This window comes from Nelumbo lutea, chromosome 8, assembly GCF_056320005.1.
Source record: "Nelumbo lutea isolate HS-2025 chromosome 8, American lotus-T2T, whole genome shotgun sequence".
In the NCBI taxonomy this organism is placed as follows: Eukaryota; Viridiplantae; Streptophyta; class Magnoliopsida; order Proteales; family Nelumbonaceae; genus Nelumbo; species Nelumbo lutea.
In genome coordinates, this window is record NC_142691.1 from 48,671,669 (window position 1) to 48,686,534 (window position 14,866).

General features: G+C 38.5%; 1 protein-coding gene across 1 annotated transcript in view; it reads right to left on the reverse strand.

Moving 5' to 3' along the window:
• Window positions 1-12,755: 12,755 nt before the first annotated feature.
• The window catches only part of DWF5 (Ergosterol biosynthesis ERG4/ERG24 family), a 37,805-nt gene continuing 35,694 nt past the window's right edge, over window positions 12,756-14,866 (reverse strand). Inside the window, exons 11-13 of the mRNA XM_088956790.1 lie at window positions 13,829-13,910; window positions 13,575-13,657; window positions 12,756-13,071 (exon numbers count right to left, since the gene is read on the reverse strand). Of these exons, the coding sequence (XP_088812916.1) occupies window positions 13,005-13,071; window positions 13,575-13,657; window positions 13,829-13,910 (232 nt within the window). The 3' untranslated portion in view covers window positions 12,756-13,004. The remainder of the gene's footprint in view (window positions 13,072-13,574; window positions 13,658-13,828; window positions 13,911-14,866) is intronic.

The following is a 14,866-nucleotide window of genomic DNA, read 5'->3' on the forward strand; positions in this document are numbered from 1 at the left end:
CATGATCATTGGGGTCAAAAGACCCATCATACTTGTCTAGTGGTGGTACCTTGAAATTTTTCGACATTAGAGCCGTCAGGAGCTTGGCTAACAAGGGGGATGGTCGGCTCAAAAGAGCAAGTGCCATTCTCGTGGCCACCGAGCTTACCTCTTCTCTTTCTCGGCCTTGATCTACTAGATGGTTGGGCAGCGAGCTTTGTGTCATCGTCGCTGCTACTTCTTTAGTGGTGCAGTGTTTGTACTGCCAGCCTCAGTGTCGTCAGGTATCTCGATCTTGCTTCGAATGGTGAGGCGAGGTGGTTTAGGTGTTCTTCTCGCTGCTTCTTCTTTGCTGCAAGTCCAGTGATGGCTGTCGCGGGGAAAGGGGTCTCCTATCAAGCCCGAAACTCAGGCCTCGAGCTAACAATCTACATTATCTTGATGTGGAAACTGCTAACTTTGCCTCTCGGGCTGGCTGAGTTCGGGCATATCCTTTAAGTTCTCTCTTCTGGAGGTCGGGGGAGTACGTCGATCACCTGCTATACCCCATGGTGGGGTTCATCCTGAGGGAGGGATGATACCTGCGAAGTTCTCTCACCACGAGGAGGAGACTGGCGGACATTCTGATGAACCTGGTGTTGATTCTGGTTTTGAGTTTGCCCTTGATGTTGATTTGTCGGTTGGTTCGGTTGCAGTAGTGGGAATTGCTGCTGGTACTGTTGATAGAAATAGTACTACTAAAACTACTAGAATTGGTGGATCTACTACATTTGAATCTGCATCATCTGGTCGTTGAATTGGGAGTGCCTGACCCCAAGGGGAATCACAGAAGGCTCCGAGAATGTGGCATTCACTTGGGGGAGCGGGACACTCACCTGATGGGTAGTGTGCAACACAGACAGTTATGGAACCCTGGAAATAGTCAGGGGGATGGTGAACTGGCTGACGGTCTCCAAGGAAACCTGGAAAGTGACTGTTTGCTGCTCTTGCCCCCTAGTGACGTTCATGTCGCTTATTCCATTGTGGCTAGATGATGCCATTGAGGTTGAAATTGGGATTGAGATCGTGACTAGGATTGGGATGACCTTTCAATTGTTTCCCACAGACGGCGCCAATTGATGAATCACGTTCTGAAAGCTGCTAACTGGAAGGTTGCTTGGACTTTTCTCATGTGGTGAGCTAGATCAAACTAAAAAACAGAGATCAGAGAAATCGGGGTAGATGACCCGGTGAGGTTGCTCCGATGCTTAAGTTAGTATTCTTTCTCTGATTGTGAGCTAAAAGCTTGAATACTAGAGAGCTTTTATGTAAATAATCATGCATACCTGGACCCTGGAGGGGTTGATGCCCTTATATAGTTGGGCTACCGTGGGTCTTACGAAACGATTACGGGATCTTTGGCCTGAATAGATAAGATTTGTTTCCGCTTTAGATGGGGATTAACGTATCAGTCAATGAAGTCTATTGTTACCGCCCGATCCGAGTGGGGAGAGGATAAGGCCTATCGCTACGCAGCGTGATCCCAAGAGGTTTGGAGTCCGTTGAGAAGCTTCTGGAGTCAATTACGTGTCACTTCGATTCTTGGGCCCCGAACTGACTTAGGTGCCGAGGTGCCTCTATACAGAGGTGACTCTATGCCGAGGTGGCTTTGTACTGAGGTGACCGAATACCCAAGCTCTGAAAATTGCTGATTAGGCTCTTCCTACTGAGTTGTCATCCTACTGGAAGATCAAGTCCACGTGAACTTTGCTTACTAGGTCGTGCCAAATTACCCCTCATAAAAAATTATCACAAAAAAGGAGGAAAATTTATCAATTTTAGGGGGATGTGCATATGTGGACACTAGAAACCAATGCAAATTTTCTAATGCTTTAGGGATTATACATATCAAGTGCTTGATTTTTAGCCTTTTAGAGTTGTTAATTCCGCATCAAGAAGTGTGGCACTAAAAGCTTCACTATTCTCTAACACCCTCTAGGCTTCAACTTAAATATAAATTTTATGGAACTAGCTAGGATATTTTAATATAAAATATAGCCACAGTTTAATAGATGTGTAACAAAATTAATTAGGAATCTAGTCAAATAAAGCCAAGTTAAAGGATCTCATTACCAAACATATCTATAATCATGTTGAACTAATGCTAGAGGCATTCTGTTCAATGTTATATGAACTGGAATATGAATATCATAAAATTCAAGAATTTACAATTCAGACCATGTTTTTAAGTTTTTATCAGTTTAAATCAGACATTTTCTAACTTCCTTTTCTATCATGTATTCTGGGGATAGATAAAAAAAAAAACAAAAAAACAGAAAACAAGATATATAGAGAAAATGAAAAACAAGAAAGCAAGATAGCTCAAATCCGCAAAGAAGCTGAAGAAATGAAAGCAAGCAATGGTTGAAGGTTTAAGCTAAGCATAGGAAATATCTATTCAAGGAAGAGGATATGGCTTCCAAGTGTCGTGCCAAAAGGATGGCACTCCATATACTCAATGCCTGAGGAGATGTCTATATACAAAGCCATATATATGTTCTACTAATTACCACGCCTGGGGGCACTCCATCACAGTACGTTAACTGCAGAATAAGCAAATTTTAAATTCCATGGCTTCATATAGAACCCACTAAAGAAACACCACAGTTCGAATAGTTAAGTGACTACTACACCCAAGGATAGCCAACAAAAGGATGATGGTGTCAAATAAGTCATTTTGGCTCCGACATATATTTGAATTGCACTCAACTTGAAGTTAAGGTCAAGTTTTGTATTTGAATTGCACTCAACTTGAAGTTAACTTGAATGGGTTGGAATTGACTCCGACATATATTTGCACCATGTTCATCTGAATTAGGTCCGCTTACTTTCAAGCTTCACAACCCATGTCTTTCGTATAAAATCTCTTTGATCAACATTGAATTTCTCTGAGTTATCCTTGACATACAATGTGTTGTAGTGATTTAGACCAATGAAGTCATATGGGCACTTAATTTGTTTCAATTGATTTGGGGTGAAAGAGGCGATCCTCAAGCCCGAAATCTTCTTCATAGTTGTAGGGTAATCTCCAAATCATAAGGGGTCAATGTACCTGCAATTAGCTAGATAGTTTTAATAGGACATGTGAGGTACCTCATTTTGTGAATACATGGTGGGCATGGACTTAATTACCACCCAACATAGAAGTCATTATCCCTTTAGGTTACAGCTTTATCGTTCTTCAGTTGTGTTTGTAAAACGAAGAAACCAGTAAGCAAAGACATTCAAGCCTATAACTCCATGTTGCTTGCCTTGCATCACCATCTATTTCACTCCCTCGAAATTCGCAAACTGAGTCATACTTATCTTTGTATAATTTTGTAGTTGATGCATGTGCAAGCAAGATGTTATGTGTAACAATATATGGCTCTATAGCTTAATTTTCAATTGTGCAGTTAATCCCAGAAGGTGAAGAACAATGATCAAGTGGAAACACTTCATTGTCATAACCTCCCAAGGCAAAGACGTTGGAGTCATTCTAAGGCCCCGTTCATTTTTTTGTAAGTTATTTATCTGGGTAAATGCAATTACTTGGGTAAGTTTTTCCTGAGAAACACTTACCTAGGTAAGTGCACTTACCCATGTTCTTTTATTTCTCAGGTAAATAAGGCACGGACCATTTTAGTCATATAAATCCATTATTAAAATGGGCATTTTTGTCACATTCAAGTGTTGGCAACTTTCCCCCTATGTGAGAAAGTTATTTACCCACCTAGGAGATGGGTATCACTTTCTTGGGTAAGTGATACACAGGAAAATAAACTTTCCCTGGTCCCCACATGAAACTGAAAAAAGAACATGGGATTCTTGATCAATGGGAACCAAAATCCCATTGACCAACTTTCCCCCCTCTCCAAATCCAAAAAAAGAACACCCCCTAAGTAGTCCAATGAGACACTCTACCACCAAAATCTCTAAAGCACACATATGCATAAGCTGTGAAATCATTCCTACATCCATATAGGGTTTAGCATCATCATACTCATTATTTGATATTAATTCAATTTTACATTTGATGAATGATGAATCTAGTATCAGCAATATGAGGTATGAGAGTGAGAAAAATTACAGAATCTGTTAGCATACTCATCTTCATGCATTTGAGGGATATCATAATGGAGCAATGTAACATGTAGTGGCTGAATTCCTGCATAAATTAAAAATAAAAATAAAAATCAAGAAACAAAGGCATATATAGTGGGTATTCAGACAAGATGTCCCTTTATCGCCTTATTTGTTCATCTGGGGTATACAAGTGTAATCAGCCTTCTTAGAGAAAGCTGAGTTGGAGGGAGAGATATTCATGGCTTCAAGTTCAAGAGAAAATGCATGTCTGTTTCTCTTCTGTTATTTGCATATGACTGCATTATTTTTGCCCAGTCAGATTCAAAGGAGGCTAGAAAAATTTTGGAAATATTAGAGAAGTTTCAAAAGTTGTCGGGCCAACATGTAAATTAGGCTAAATCAAGAGTCTACTTTAGCCAGAATCTACATAGAAGACAAAAGAAAATGTTACAACAACAGCTGAGAATGAAACTTGTAAATTTGAAGGATAAATATCTTGGTACAAGGCTATGGATGAGAGAGAATAGAGCAGCTGCTTTCTAAGAACTGGTGGAGAAAACTAAATAGAGGATAGCCTTATGGAAGGCGAAGATATTATCGCAGGTAGCAAGAACTACCATGATAGAAACACTTTTTTGGAGTAAAAAAAAAAAAAAAAACATTTAAAAGTTGCTAATAGGGTTGACATTTCGTAAAGACTCTAGGTACAAGATTCTTTTTTCGTCTCTTCATATTGATAAAGACTCCTAAATATAGGATTCTTTAGACCCATTTGACCCCACCAAAAAGTTTGAAACCCTCGAAATCCTCACCCTATAAAAGTTCACTTAAAAACTCCCTCTCTAAACTTTAAACCAAATAAGATTCTGTTTTGCACGTTGTCGTTGGCTTGCAATACTTTCTTGTGGTGTAGCATTAATACAATACTCTCTCTTAAGAAAATCTTGGCCACCCAAATTTGCCAACCTTCTCTTCTTATAGCTTTCACTAAAATGACATATCTATCCCCAAAACCCCCTAAAATAGCCAAAATACCCCCTTATCCTTCGTCTACCCAGAATGCCCCTAAAGTCACCTCATCTGGACACTTATACCGCTAAGAACTCTTGAAATACCTGAGATACTCTTCACTTCCTCTCTTACCCAGTTACCCAGCATATCCTTCGACTATGTTTGGTTGTCAAGGTGTAAATTCAGTGAGACGGGAGCTATTATAGTCGACATAGAAGGAGAGAAGCAGAGAAAAAAGAAGAAAAAGAAAAAGGAGGATAAGAGAGAAAGAAAGAGAGAGAACAAAAGAGAGACAGATGGAGAGAGAAAGGTCAGAGGTGGGTTCACAGATTTCATACTACTACTGCAATTGGGTTTTGTTGCTACCGCCCTAGGAGAGAGAAATCTCATACTGCCACTGCAACTAGGTTTTGTTGCTGCCACCCTATGTTCAGACCCGCCCTGGGAGAGAGAAATCTCATACTGCCGTTGTCGCTGGGTTTTCCTTCTAGTTGTTTGACAAAGACATATCGGCACCAACAGAGAAAAAATGACAAGAAAGAGACGTTAGTTTTACATTGACAATTTTGATGTATATTTTTCATCGATTGTCGGCATAAAAAATTTTAAAAATGAGCTTCACACCGATTTACGGGTAAAATTACACTCTTTCCAAACATGTGTAAAATCGAACCGAGGTGTAAATTTTACCCAGGTTCGATTTTCCACCCCAAACAAACGTGGCCTTGAAGAAAGGAAAGGAAGGGGAGTTATGTTTTTTTTTTCCTTTAATCATTTTTGCCAAAGCGGTGGGGGAGCGTTAGAACGTTTGGAGTGAAGAACTACCATGGATGTGCTTAAGTTCAGTCACTCGATCTCCTCTTTTTCTTAATACTAGTTCAACACTCATTCACTGCCACTGCCCACTCAAACGACAAGGAGAGAGATCAGAGCTCAAAGGAAGAGAGATCGTTTACTTCTCCGTTCATTCCAGCTGCCCCTAAGGCAGAGGAGAAATCCAGACATACGTATTAGACAAAGTCGAAGTCCACCCAGCCTCCATTCCTTTCAGTCCAAACGCAGATGTAGGTTTTCATCCTCTATTTCTCTCGTAATTTTTTGTTGTTTAACTCTGATGGAAGCTGGGGTGTAAACGATAATGCGCATACGTGCATGGCGCATGCACGTATGGCGTCTACAAGTGGAACTCCTCCTCTATCATGTTGTACACTCCCTCTCCAACTCACATTGTAATTACCTCTTCTACTGTACTTCTTCCTTGTAGATAATCCTCATCTTTGTAGATTACTTTTGTAAAGGATAAACTTATCCTAGCGAGATAAGCTCTTTCCTAGTTAGGTTTCACGTAACCCATCCTGATCAAGATTGGACTTATTTATCTTTGTAACTGTATAAATATCATTAATCAAAGTCGAAGTGATTAATTCGACCATTATTCTCATATGGTATCAGAGCCATAAACAAATCTTTGTTTTTTTCTTTTCTTCTTCTTCAGGTTTCTTTCATCATGTCTTCCAGCATGTCTACCAGTTCAATCAATCAAATCAACTTTGGAGCATTGGGGAATCACATTCCTCAGTTGATTTCAGTACGGTTGGATGGTTCCAACTATATCGTATGGCGTTTTCAGGTTGAAAATACCCTTCTGAGCCATGAGCTCCTCAGCTATGTCAATGGGACAAACCCTTGTCCATCTCACTCGATGACAGAACCCTACACACAATGGGTTAAGCAGGATCATTATATTTTCAGCTGGTTGTTATCCTCTCTAATGGAAACAGCCCTGGCGCAAGTCGTGGGAAGCAAAACTAGCAAGGATGTTTGGGAAACCCTTAAGAGTCTCTAATCTCTCCATGACTGGCTATCTGCAAAAACTCAAGGTGATTGGTGACAAACTTGCCACAATTGGAGAACCTCTAACAAATTCGCAATTGATTCATCATGTCCTCAATGGTCTCGGTCCAAATTATGATGCTTTCTCTACAGCTATCATTACTCGCACAGATGAGTTATCATTTGCTAGCTTATAAGGTATGCTTCTCACTCATGAAAATTGTTTGCTTCATTCCGTAACTGCACAAGCTACCTCTCCTTCTGTGAATCTTACCTCCAAGGGAAAGATTCCAAGAAATATAATAAAGTTGATCTACCTCAATCGGGTAATGGCTCCACCAAGCCCTCGAAATACAGCAATAATCCCTGCCAGATTTGTGGAGGATGGAATCATTCTGCTAGGTACTGTCAAAAATTACTTGCACATATTGACAGTTTGAAGAACCCTAAACGATCACAACACTGGTATTTACAGCTGCTTCCGGCGCAATAAGAAATATACAGATATTTGGTTTCCTAATTCTAGAGCAACGCATCATCTCACTTTAGATCTTAATAAACTACAAATCCATTCAGACTATGATGGATCTGATTGAGTCTCTATTTGCAACAATTCAGGTTTGCAGATTGCTCATTCAGGCTCTTCTATTGTTTCTACTTTTTCTTCCAGATCACTGCTTATGAATAATATTTTGCATGTTCATTGGATCTCCTTCAATCTCTTTTCGGTGGCTCGGTTTGCTACTGATAATAATGTCTACTTTGAATTTCGTCCTGATGAATTTTTTGTGATGGATCAATGCACCGGGGTGATAATTCTTCAAGGGCTGAATAAGGATGGTTTGTATCAGCTTCATCTCCCTATCATGACATCGGCTTCTTCCCCCTCTGCGTTTGTAGGTATTCGTGCCAGTCTTATGATCTGGCACCATCGACTAGGTCACCCTGCTCTCAAAGTGACTCAATCTATTATCTCTTCCCAGCATTTACCTCTTACTTCTAGTACTACATTTAATTTTTGTTCAGCTTGCTCAATGGCCAAAAGTCATGTACTTCCCTTTGCCAGAAATCATACTATTAGTAAAACTCCTTTGGAATTAATTCATCGTGATTTATGGGGACCCTCTCCAGTACTTTCTGCTTCTAGCCATTGTTACTATATTCTTTTTGTTGATGATTTTAGTCGGTACAGTTGGATTTTTCCTCTCACCTTCAAATCTAAGGCTTTTAATGTATTCTTGAAATCCAAAGCTAATGTTGAATTATTATTTGATGCTAAAATTAAATATTTCCAAAGTGATGGTGGCTTTGAATTCAAAAATTTTGAAAATTATTTTAATCATGTGGGTATCTCTCACCGTATATCATGTCCATACATAGGCACAGAATGGGCGAGTTGAATGCAAACATCGCCATATTGTTGAGATTGGTCTTGCTCTCATGACTCATGCCGGAGTCCCTCCTAAATATTGGTTCAAGTCCTTCTCCACTGTTGCCTATCTCATTAATCGGCTTCTTACTTTGGTTCTTGGATCATGCTCTCCGTTTGAGAAATTATTTGGGCATCCTCTGGATTACCTCGAACTCAGTGCATTTGGGTGTGAATGTTTTCCTCATGTTTGGTCATATAACAAGCACAAGTTACAACCTCGCTCCCTTTCATGTGTATTTCTTGGGTACTCTAATTCTCACAATGGTTATGTTTGCCTACATCAGCCTACAGGATGGGTCTTTATTTCTCGCAATGTTATTTTTAATGAGGAACATTTTCCTTTCTTCATCATACGGCTACTGCATCGCCACCATCATTGACCCCGCTTCCTTCAGTTAGGGCTCCTCCCATTGTTGTTGCTTCAGACACTGGTTCTCCAATTGAAGTCTCATCTTCCCCATCGTCCCCTCAGGAAGTTGCGCCCTCATCTTCCACTACTGAATCCACTGATTCTGCCTTACCACCTTCTTCTTCCTTGCATCTGATGACCACTCAAGCTTGCCATGGTATATTCAAGCCAAATCTGAGGTATGCCTTACTTGCTAGTCCCCTTGCTGAATCTGAGCCAACTTGTTATTCTCAAGCTCATAAGGATCTTCAGTGGGTTCTTGCCATGACTGATGAATATAAGGCCTTGCTTCAAAATAACACTTGGACCCTTGTCCCAGACCCACCTGATAAAAATATTATTGGAAACAAATGGATTTTTAAAATCAAGCGCAAGTCTGATGGTTCGGTTGAATTTTTCAAAGCACGCCTTGTTGTCAAAGGCTTCTCCCAGGAAGCAAGCCTTGATTATGATGAAACATTCAGCCCTGTAGTCAAACCAGCTACCATTCGCATAGTGCTCTCTCTTGTTGTTTCCTTTAATTGGGTTGTTCGCCAATTGGACGTCAACAATGCCTTTTTACATGGTAACATTTCAGAAGAAATCTATATGAAGCAACCAGTTGACTTTGTTGATCCCAAATTTCCAACACATGTCTGTCGTCTCCATTGATTTCTCTATGGATTGAAACAGGCACCTTGTGCATGGTTTACCAGGATGCATGAATTTCCTCTCTCTCTCTCTCTCTCTCTCTCTCTCTCTCTCTCTCTCTCTCTCTCTCTCTCTCTCTCTCTCTCTCTCTCGGTTTTCTTGAATCCCGAGCTGATGCCTCTCTTTTTATCTCTCGTTCTAGTTCTGACATCATTTTAATTCTTATTTATGTGGATGACATTATCATTACAGGCTCATCCACATTATCATTATGTGGATGACATTATCATTATTTTCTTGGTGTTGAATTTCACAGATCGTCACATGGTCTTCATCTCTCTCAGCACAAGTATATTGATCTTCTGCATCAAGCACAACTTCATGATGCCAAACCTCTCTCCACTCCTATGTTTTCCTCCGCTCATCTCACCAAGTCAGAGGGCGAACCACTTATTGATCCCACTTTCTTTCGTAGCATTGTTGGCACTCTTCAATATGTTATTATTACTCATCCAGAAATTGCCCTTGCTGTAAACAAGGTATGTCACTTCATGCAATCTCCTACTACGGTACACTGGTAACTGCAAAAAGGATTCTTCGCTATCTGAAAGGTACAATCACTTATGGCTTGTTTCTTCAACCATGTCGTACCTTCTCTCTTGTTGCTCACTTTGATGCTGATTGGGGAAGTTGTCTTATGGATCTACATTTTCAGAGTGGATATTGTGTATTCTTGGTCCTAACTTAATTTCCTGGAGTTCTAAAAAGCAACCTACAGTGGCACGATCCAGCATTGAATCAGAATGTCACAGCTTAGCCTCTACTATTGCAGAGGTTTTATGGCTTCACATGCTCCTCCAAGAATTAGCTGTCTCCCTCTCTGCAACTCCTTTGATATGGTGTGTGACAACATGGGAGCTAAATTTCTTACTAACAACCCTGCACTTCATTCTTGCTCCAAACACATCGATTTGGATATTCACTTCATTCGGGAGAAAGTTGCGACTAAGCTCCTTCATGTACAGTACATATCTTTGGCGGATCAGATCACAAATATTCTCACTAAACCTCTTGGTCCTCCACAATTTGATAACCTTCATCACAAGCTCACCGTGGCTCCCCCGGCTATGCTTGAGGGGGGTTGTAAACAATAATGTGCATACATGCATGGCGTATGCGAGTGGAACTCCTTCTTCTCCTCTATCATGTTGTAGACTCTCTCTCCAACTCACACTGTAATTACCTCTTCTACTATACTTCTCCCTTGTAGATAATCATCATCTCTGTAGATTACTTTTGTAAAGGATAAACTTATCCTAGTGAGATAAGCTCTATCCTGGTTAGGTTTCATCTAACCCATCCTAATCAAGATAGGACTTACTTATTTTTGTAACTCTATAAATATCATTAATCAAAGTCAAACAGATTAATTCAACCATTATTCTCATATGAGGACATGCAAAGGATGGAAGGGGGTTGTTGCATGCACGACACAAGGCTGGTGATGACTCTACCAACATGCGAGAATTATAAGAAGTATTACATCCATTATCGTCCATTCCAAGGCTGGTGATGAATCTAAAAGTTCCAAAATAAGTGTTTATTTGGGTCATTAAGCACTTATTGGTATTTGGGAAATAAGCCCAAAATAAGTTTTTAGTTTAAAAATAAGGGTTTATTTTTTAAATCCAAATTTCCATCTTTTTTAGGTGCTTATACAATAAGCACTTATTCAATTTTTTTCTTCCAAAGTTATCCCTAGTTGAATTTTAAAATACCACTTATAAAATTATCTCTATTTGAATTTTATAGAAGTACTTTTTGAAAGTACTGTCATCAAAGTGTTTTATAAAAATAATTTAATAAAAGTGCTTTCAAAGGGTATATTTTGAAATTTTGAAAGAAAATGAAAGACAAAATAGTATAAGCATACAAATGGAATGAATGTGAATTCCGGTTTGCTTGTCTTATAGGTGATGTGATCCGCAGAGAATGGAAGTAACATTGTTTGTTTAGGTTGCGTTTGGAATCAGTGTAAAATACATTGATGACGTTTTACACTGAACCAGAAAGTGACCGCTGCTTTTTTGAAAATAATGATGGGTAGAAGAGTATAAAGTTTTACATCTATAAAATCGATGTAGTTTTTAAATCGATTATTGATATAAAACTTTAGATCTGATGAGGTTTTACATCGGTTATCGACATACCCCATCCAAACGCACGCAAAACTGAACCGAAGTGTAATTTTACACCGATAATAATTACACCCTCTTTCCAAATGCATGCAAAACTGAACTGATGTAAATTTTACATCGATTCTTGATTTACATCGTATCCAAATGCAGCCTTAGGAGTAAAATGGAAAGCCCCCACCACAAACAAGAGAGGATATATGATGAACATGGTGAAACTTCAAATCAGATTTCAGGATACAAAATTTGCACTGTTAATAAGTGCAAATGAGACAAAAAGTTGAAATTTTTCATCAGGTAGGATACAATAACATAGATACAAATGCATATAAACCCGAACCAGGTGTAAATTTTACATCTGGTTCGAATTTGCACTGCAAACAAACAGAACCTAGGGGCATTTTTTAAGCCAAGTACAAGCTGCAGAAAAATGCTTTATGAAACCAAATATGGTTGTAAACCCTTACCAAGGATTCCCAAGGGATGGAACAGCCTGGACGCAGAGGCTGAACTCACAAGGCAATGATAGCGTATATGGGGATGAACAAATCTAACGATAACGACTGAAAATTTTGCACTCTACATGTTTGCATTTGTACTCCTTCAAAACTCAGCTAAATGCCTATTGGGAGGGATTTGCAACAACAGCTTCCGACATTGCAAGATAGGCCCCACATAAAAAGTCAGCAAGCCTGTTTGGTGAAAACCCCAAAAAGCCAAAAAGTAGCTTCGTTGAGCTGCAAAATCGACTTTCCGGTGAAACTAGTTTTGGTGGAACCTCCCAAACCACTCAGTCAACATAGATCGATAAACGCTGAAGCCCACCCAAATAGACTCTTAACTACTACAGCTCGATGGAAAGACTCACGAGATGTGTAGGGGTGGAAAGATGTGCACAAGTGCTTGACCATGCATTTTAAGCCATTGTGTGCCAAAAAATGTAGTAGGTTTGGTACTGCGCCATGCTCTATGTTTGGGTTGAGAGACTGAAATTGTGTGTAACGTCTTAGCTTTTGGAGAAGGAACAAGTCTTGGAATTAACTTATCCTTTCCACCCTCTTAAATGTACATTATGTTGGAATTCAAATACAATGCATATGACTAAGAAAGACATTTTGTTGAGAAGTTGCTTCCTCCAAAGAAGGGGAAAAAGCACTGCAAATTTTGGAAGATGCAAGTTGACACGACACAATTATATATTCAATATTCACCTATTCTACAACAACCCAAATGATATCCATAGTCTGTTTGTTGTTATGAAACATAGGTTGATACTCAGATAGGACTATTCATACACTATTCAATGGAGTAATATCAAAAATTACAAGCAATTGATGCATAGAAGAAAATATCAGTCATACACAAGCATAGCAGGATCATGATAACCGGGTTTAATCCTTCAACATTCTCTTCAGTAGATTCCAGGTATTATTCTGTAAGGAACCTTGTTGCAATATAACTTCCAGTATTTTCCATATCTGTTGACAGAAATTTATCAATACCCAGTTCAACATTTTAACCGGGTTAAATTCAAAAATCATAAGAAATTTTAACATATGAAGAACATAATAACGCATGGATCATGCCAGAGTTTGGCATTTACCTTCCAAGTCTGAGAGTAGCACTTAGTGCTACTCTCATAGTGTATCACTAGCGATGAAGGGGCAAACTGAGACACTTACCTTCCAAGTCTCTCAATGGGATAACAGGAAGGAAAATTTTAATTATTTGTTAATATGGTGACAAAAAAAAAGGGCTTTCTATTCAAATTTTATGATTTTTAGGCACGTATACCATCAGTACAATTGGACTAGAAAGATCATAAAAATGAAACTCGAATAAGGCTTGTTTCTTCTCAACAGTTTTATTCTACTATTTAGCTCCACATTAGTTAGAGGAAAATTTTTCATTCAGAAGAAGACAGGTTAAATTTAAAGTAAAAAAATAATAATAATAAGTCAATTTGAGAGTATGTTCTTACTTGGATCGACAACGGTCATCATCTCTTTTTGCTCGGTCAAAAAGCAGGATTGTCAGAAACACAACATAGAAGTACGGCAGACACTGTACAAGTTCAATGATAATTAGCCTTTTTCTTTTTTTTTGATAAATATAATTATCCTTTTCTTTTCTTTTTTTTTTTTGATAAATATAACTATCCTTTTCTTATGCAAGATAATATCCAAAAGTCACTAATACGGTATGTACTGTATTACAATGGCTGGAGATACTTACATGACTGAAAAGAGCCGGCAAAGTCCAGAAGAAAGCAGCTAAAATTTCTGGCACATAGTGGAAGTGTCGAGATAAACCCCACCTGCAGAAACCATGAATCAATAGAAAAAGTCTCTTATAAGGAAGCAAAATTAGTAGCCTATACTTGGTTGCCCACACAATAAGAGAACAGCAGAATGTGAGGCTGCATTTAGACTTCGGGGTGGAATACCAACCATTTTGGAGGCACTCACATCATCTACAACAGCTAATTAGTTCTTGCCCCAAGGGGAGAGAACAAAAGAGAGAGAGAGAGAGAGAGAGAGAGAATGAAAAAAATGGCAAACCTTAGTCCTCAGCAATCCCTTTATCTAGTGAGAGGAGGAAGAGGAGTTCCAGTAATTTCTACCAACTCTATTTCAATTCTCTGAAAAACTAGTTTTCATTGTTCAAGAAAAATTTCCATCTATTATTCAGGGTATACAGTATATATAAGAATGAATCTCTTCAGCCCTCTCAGTATGTTTGGTGCATATCCAGGTTTGCATCAGCGGCCAATAAAGGTTATTAACATTAAATATTTTATATATAATTTTATTTTAATAGTATTAACTATAATAACATCAATTTCATAGGTTTAAATTTCATAAGATTTTAGTAAATCTTATTATTTTGTCATGATATTTCTGTTTAGGGTTGTTGTTTGTTATGACGTAAATTTCTTTATAATCTTATATTTTATTACTCTACTTTTATAATCATTTCTAACTTAAGTGTTTATAAGACCCATTGACATAGATTGTCGAACATTTTTAGATTTTGCATTTATGTAAATGAAAAGGTAAAGACAAAAATAACATAAATAGAAGATCATATAAATTAGATTGAATGCTCAAACACAAAACATAAAATTTTTCCTTTCCTGATTAGAAATTGTTCCTATGTGTTAATATAAGAAAAAAATTAACAGGTTGTGTATACACAAAGCATGAATGAAGGAAAAAAAAATCATTCAACCCCATCCCAAAAAACAAGGTCAAGGCAGCTCAGATATACAAA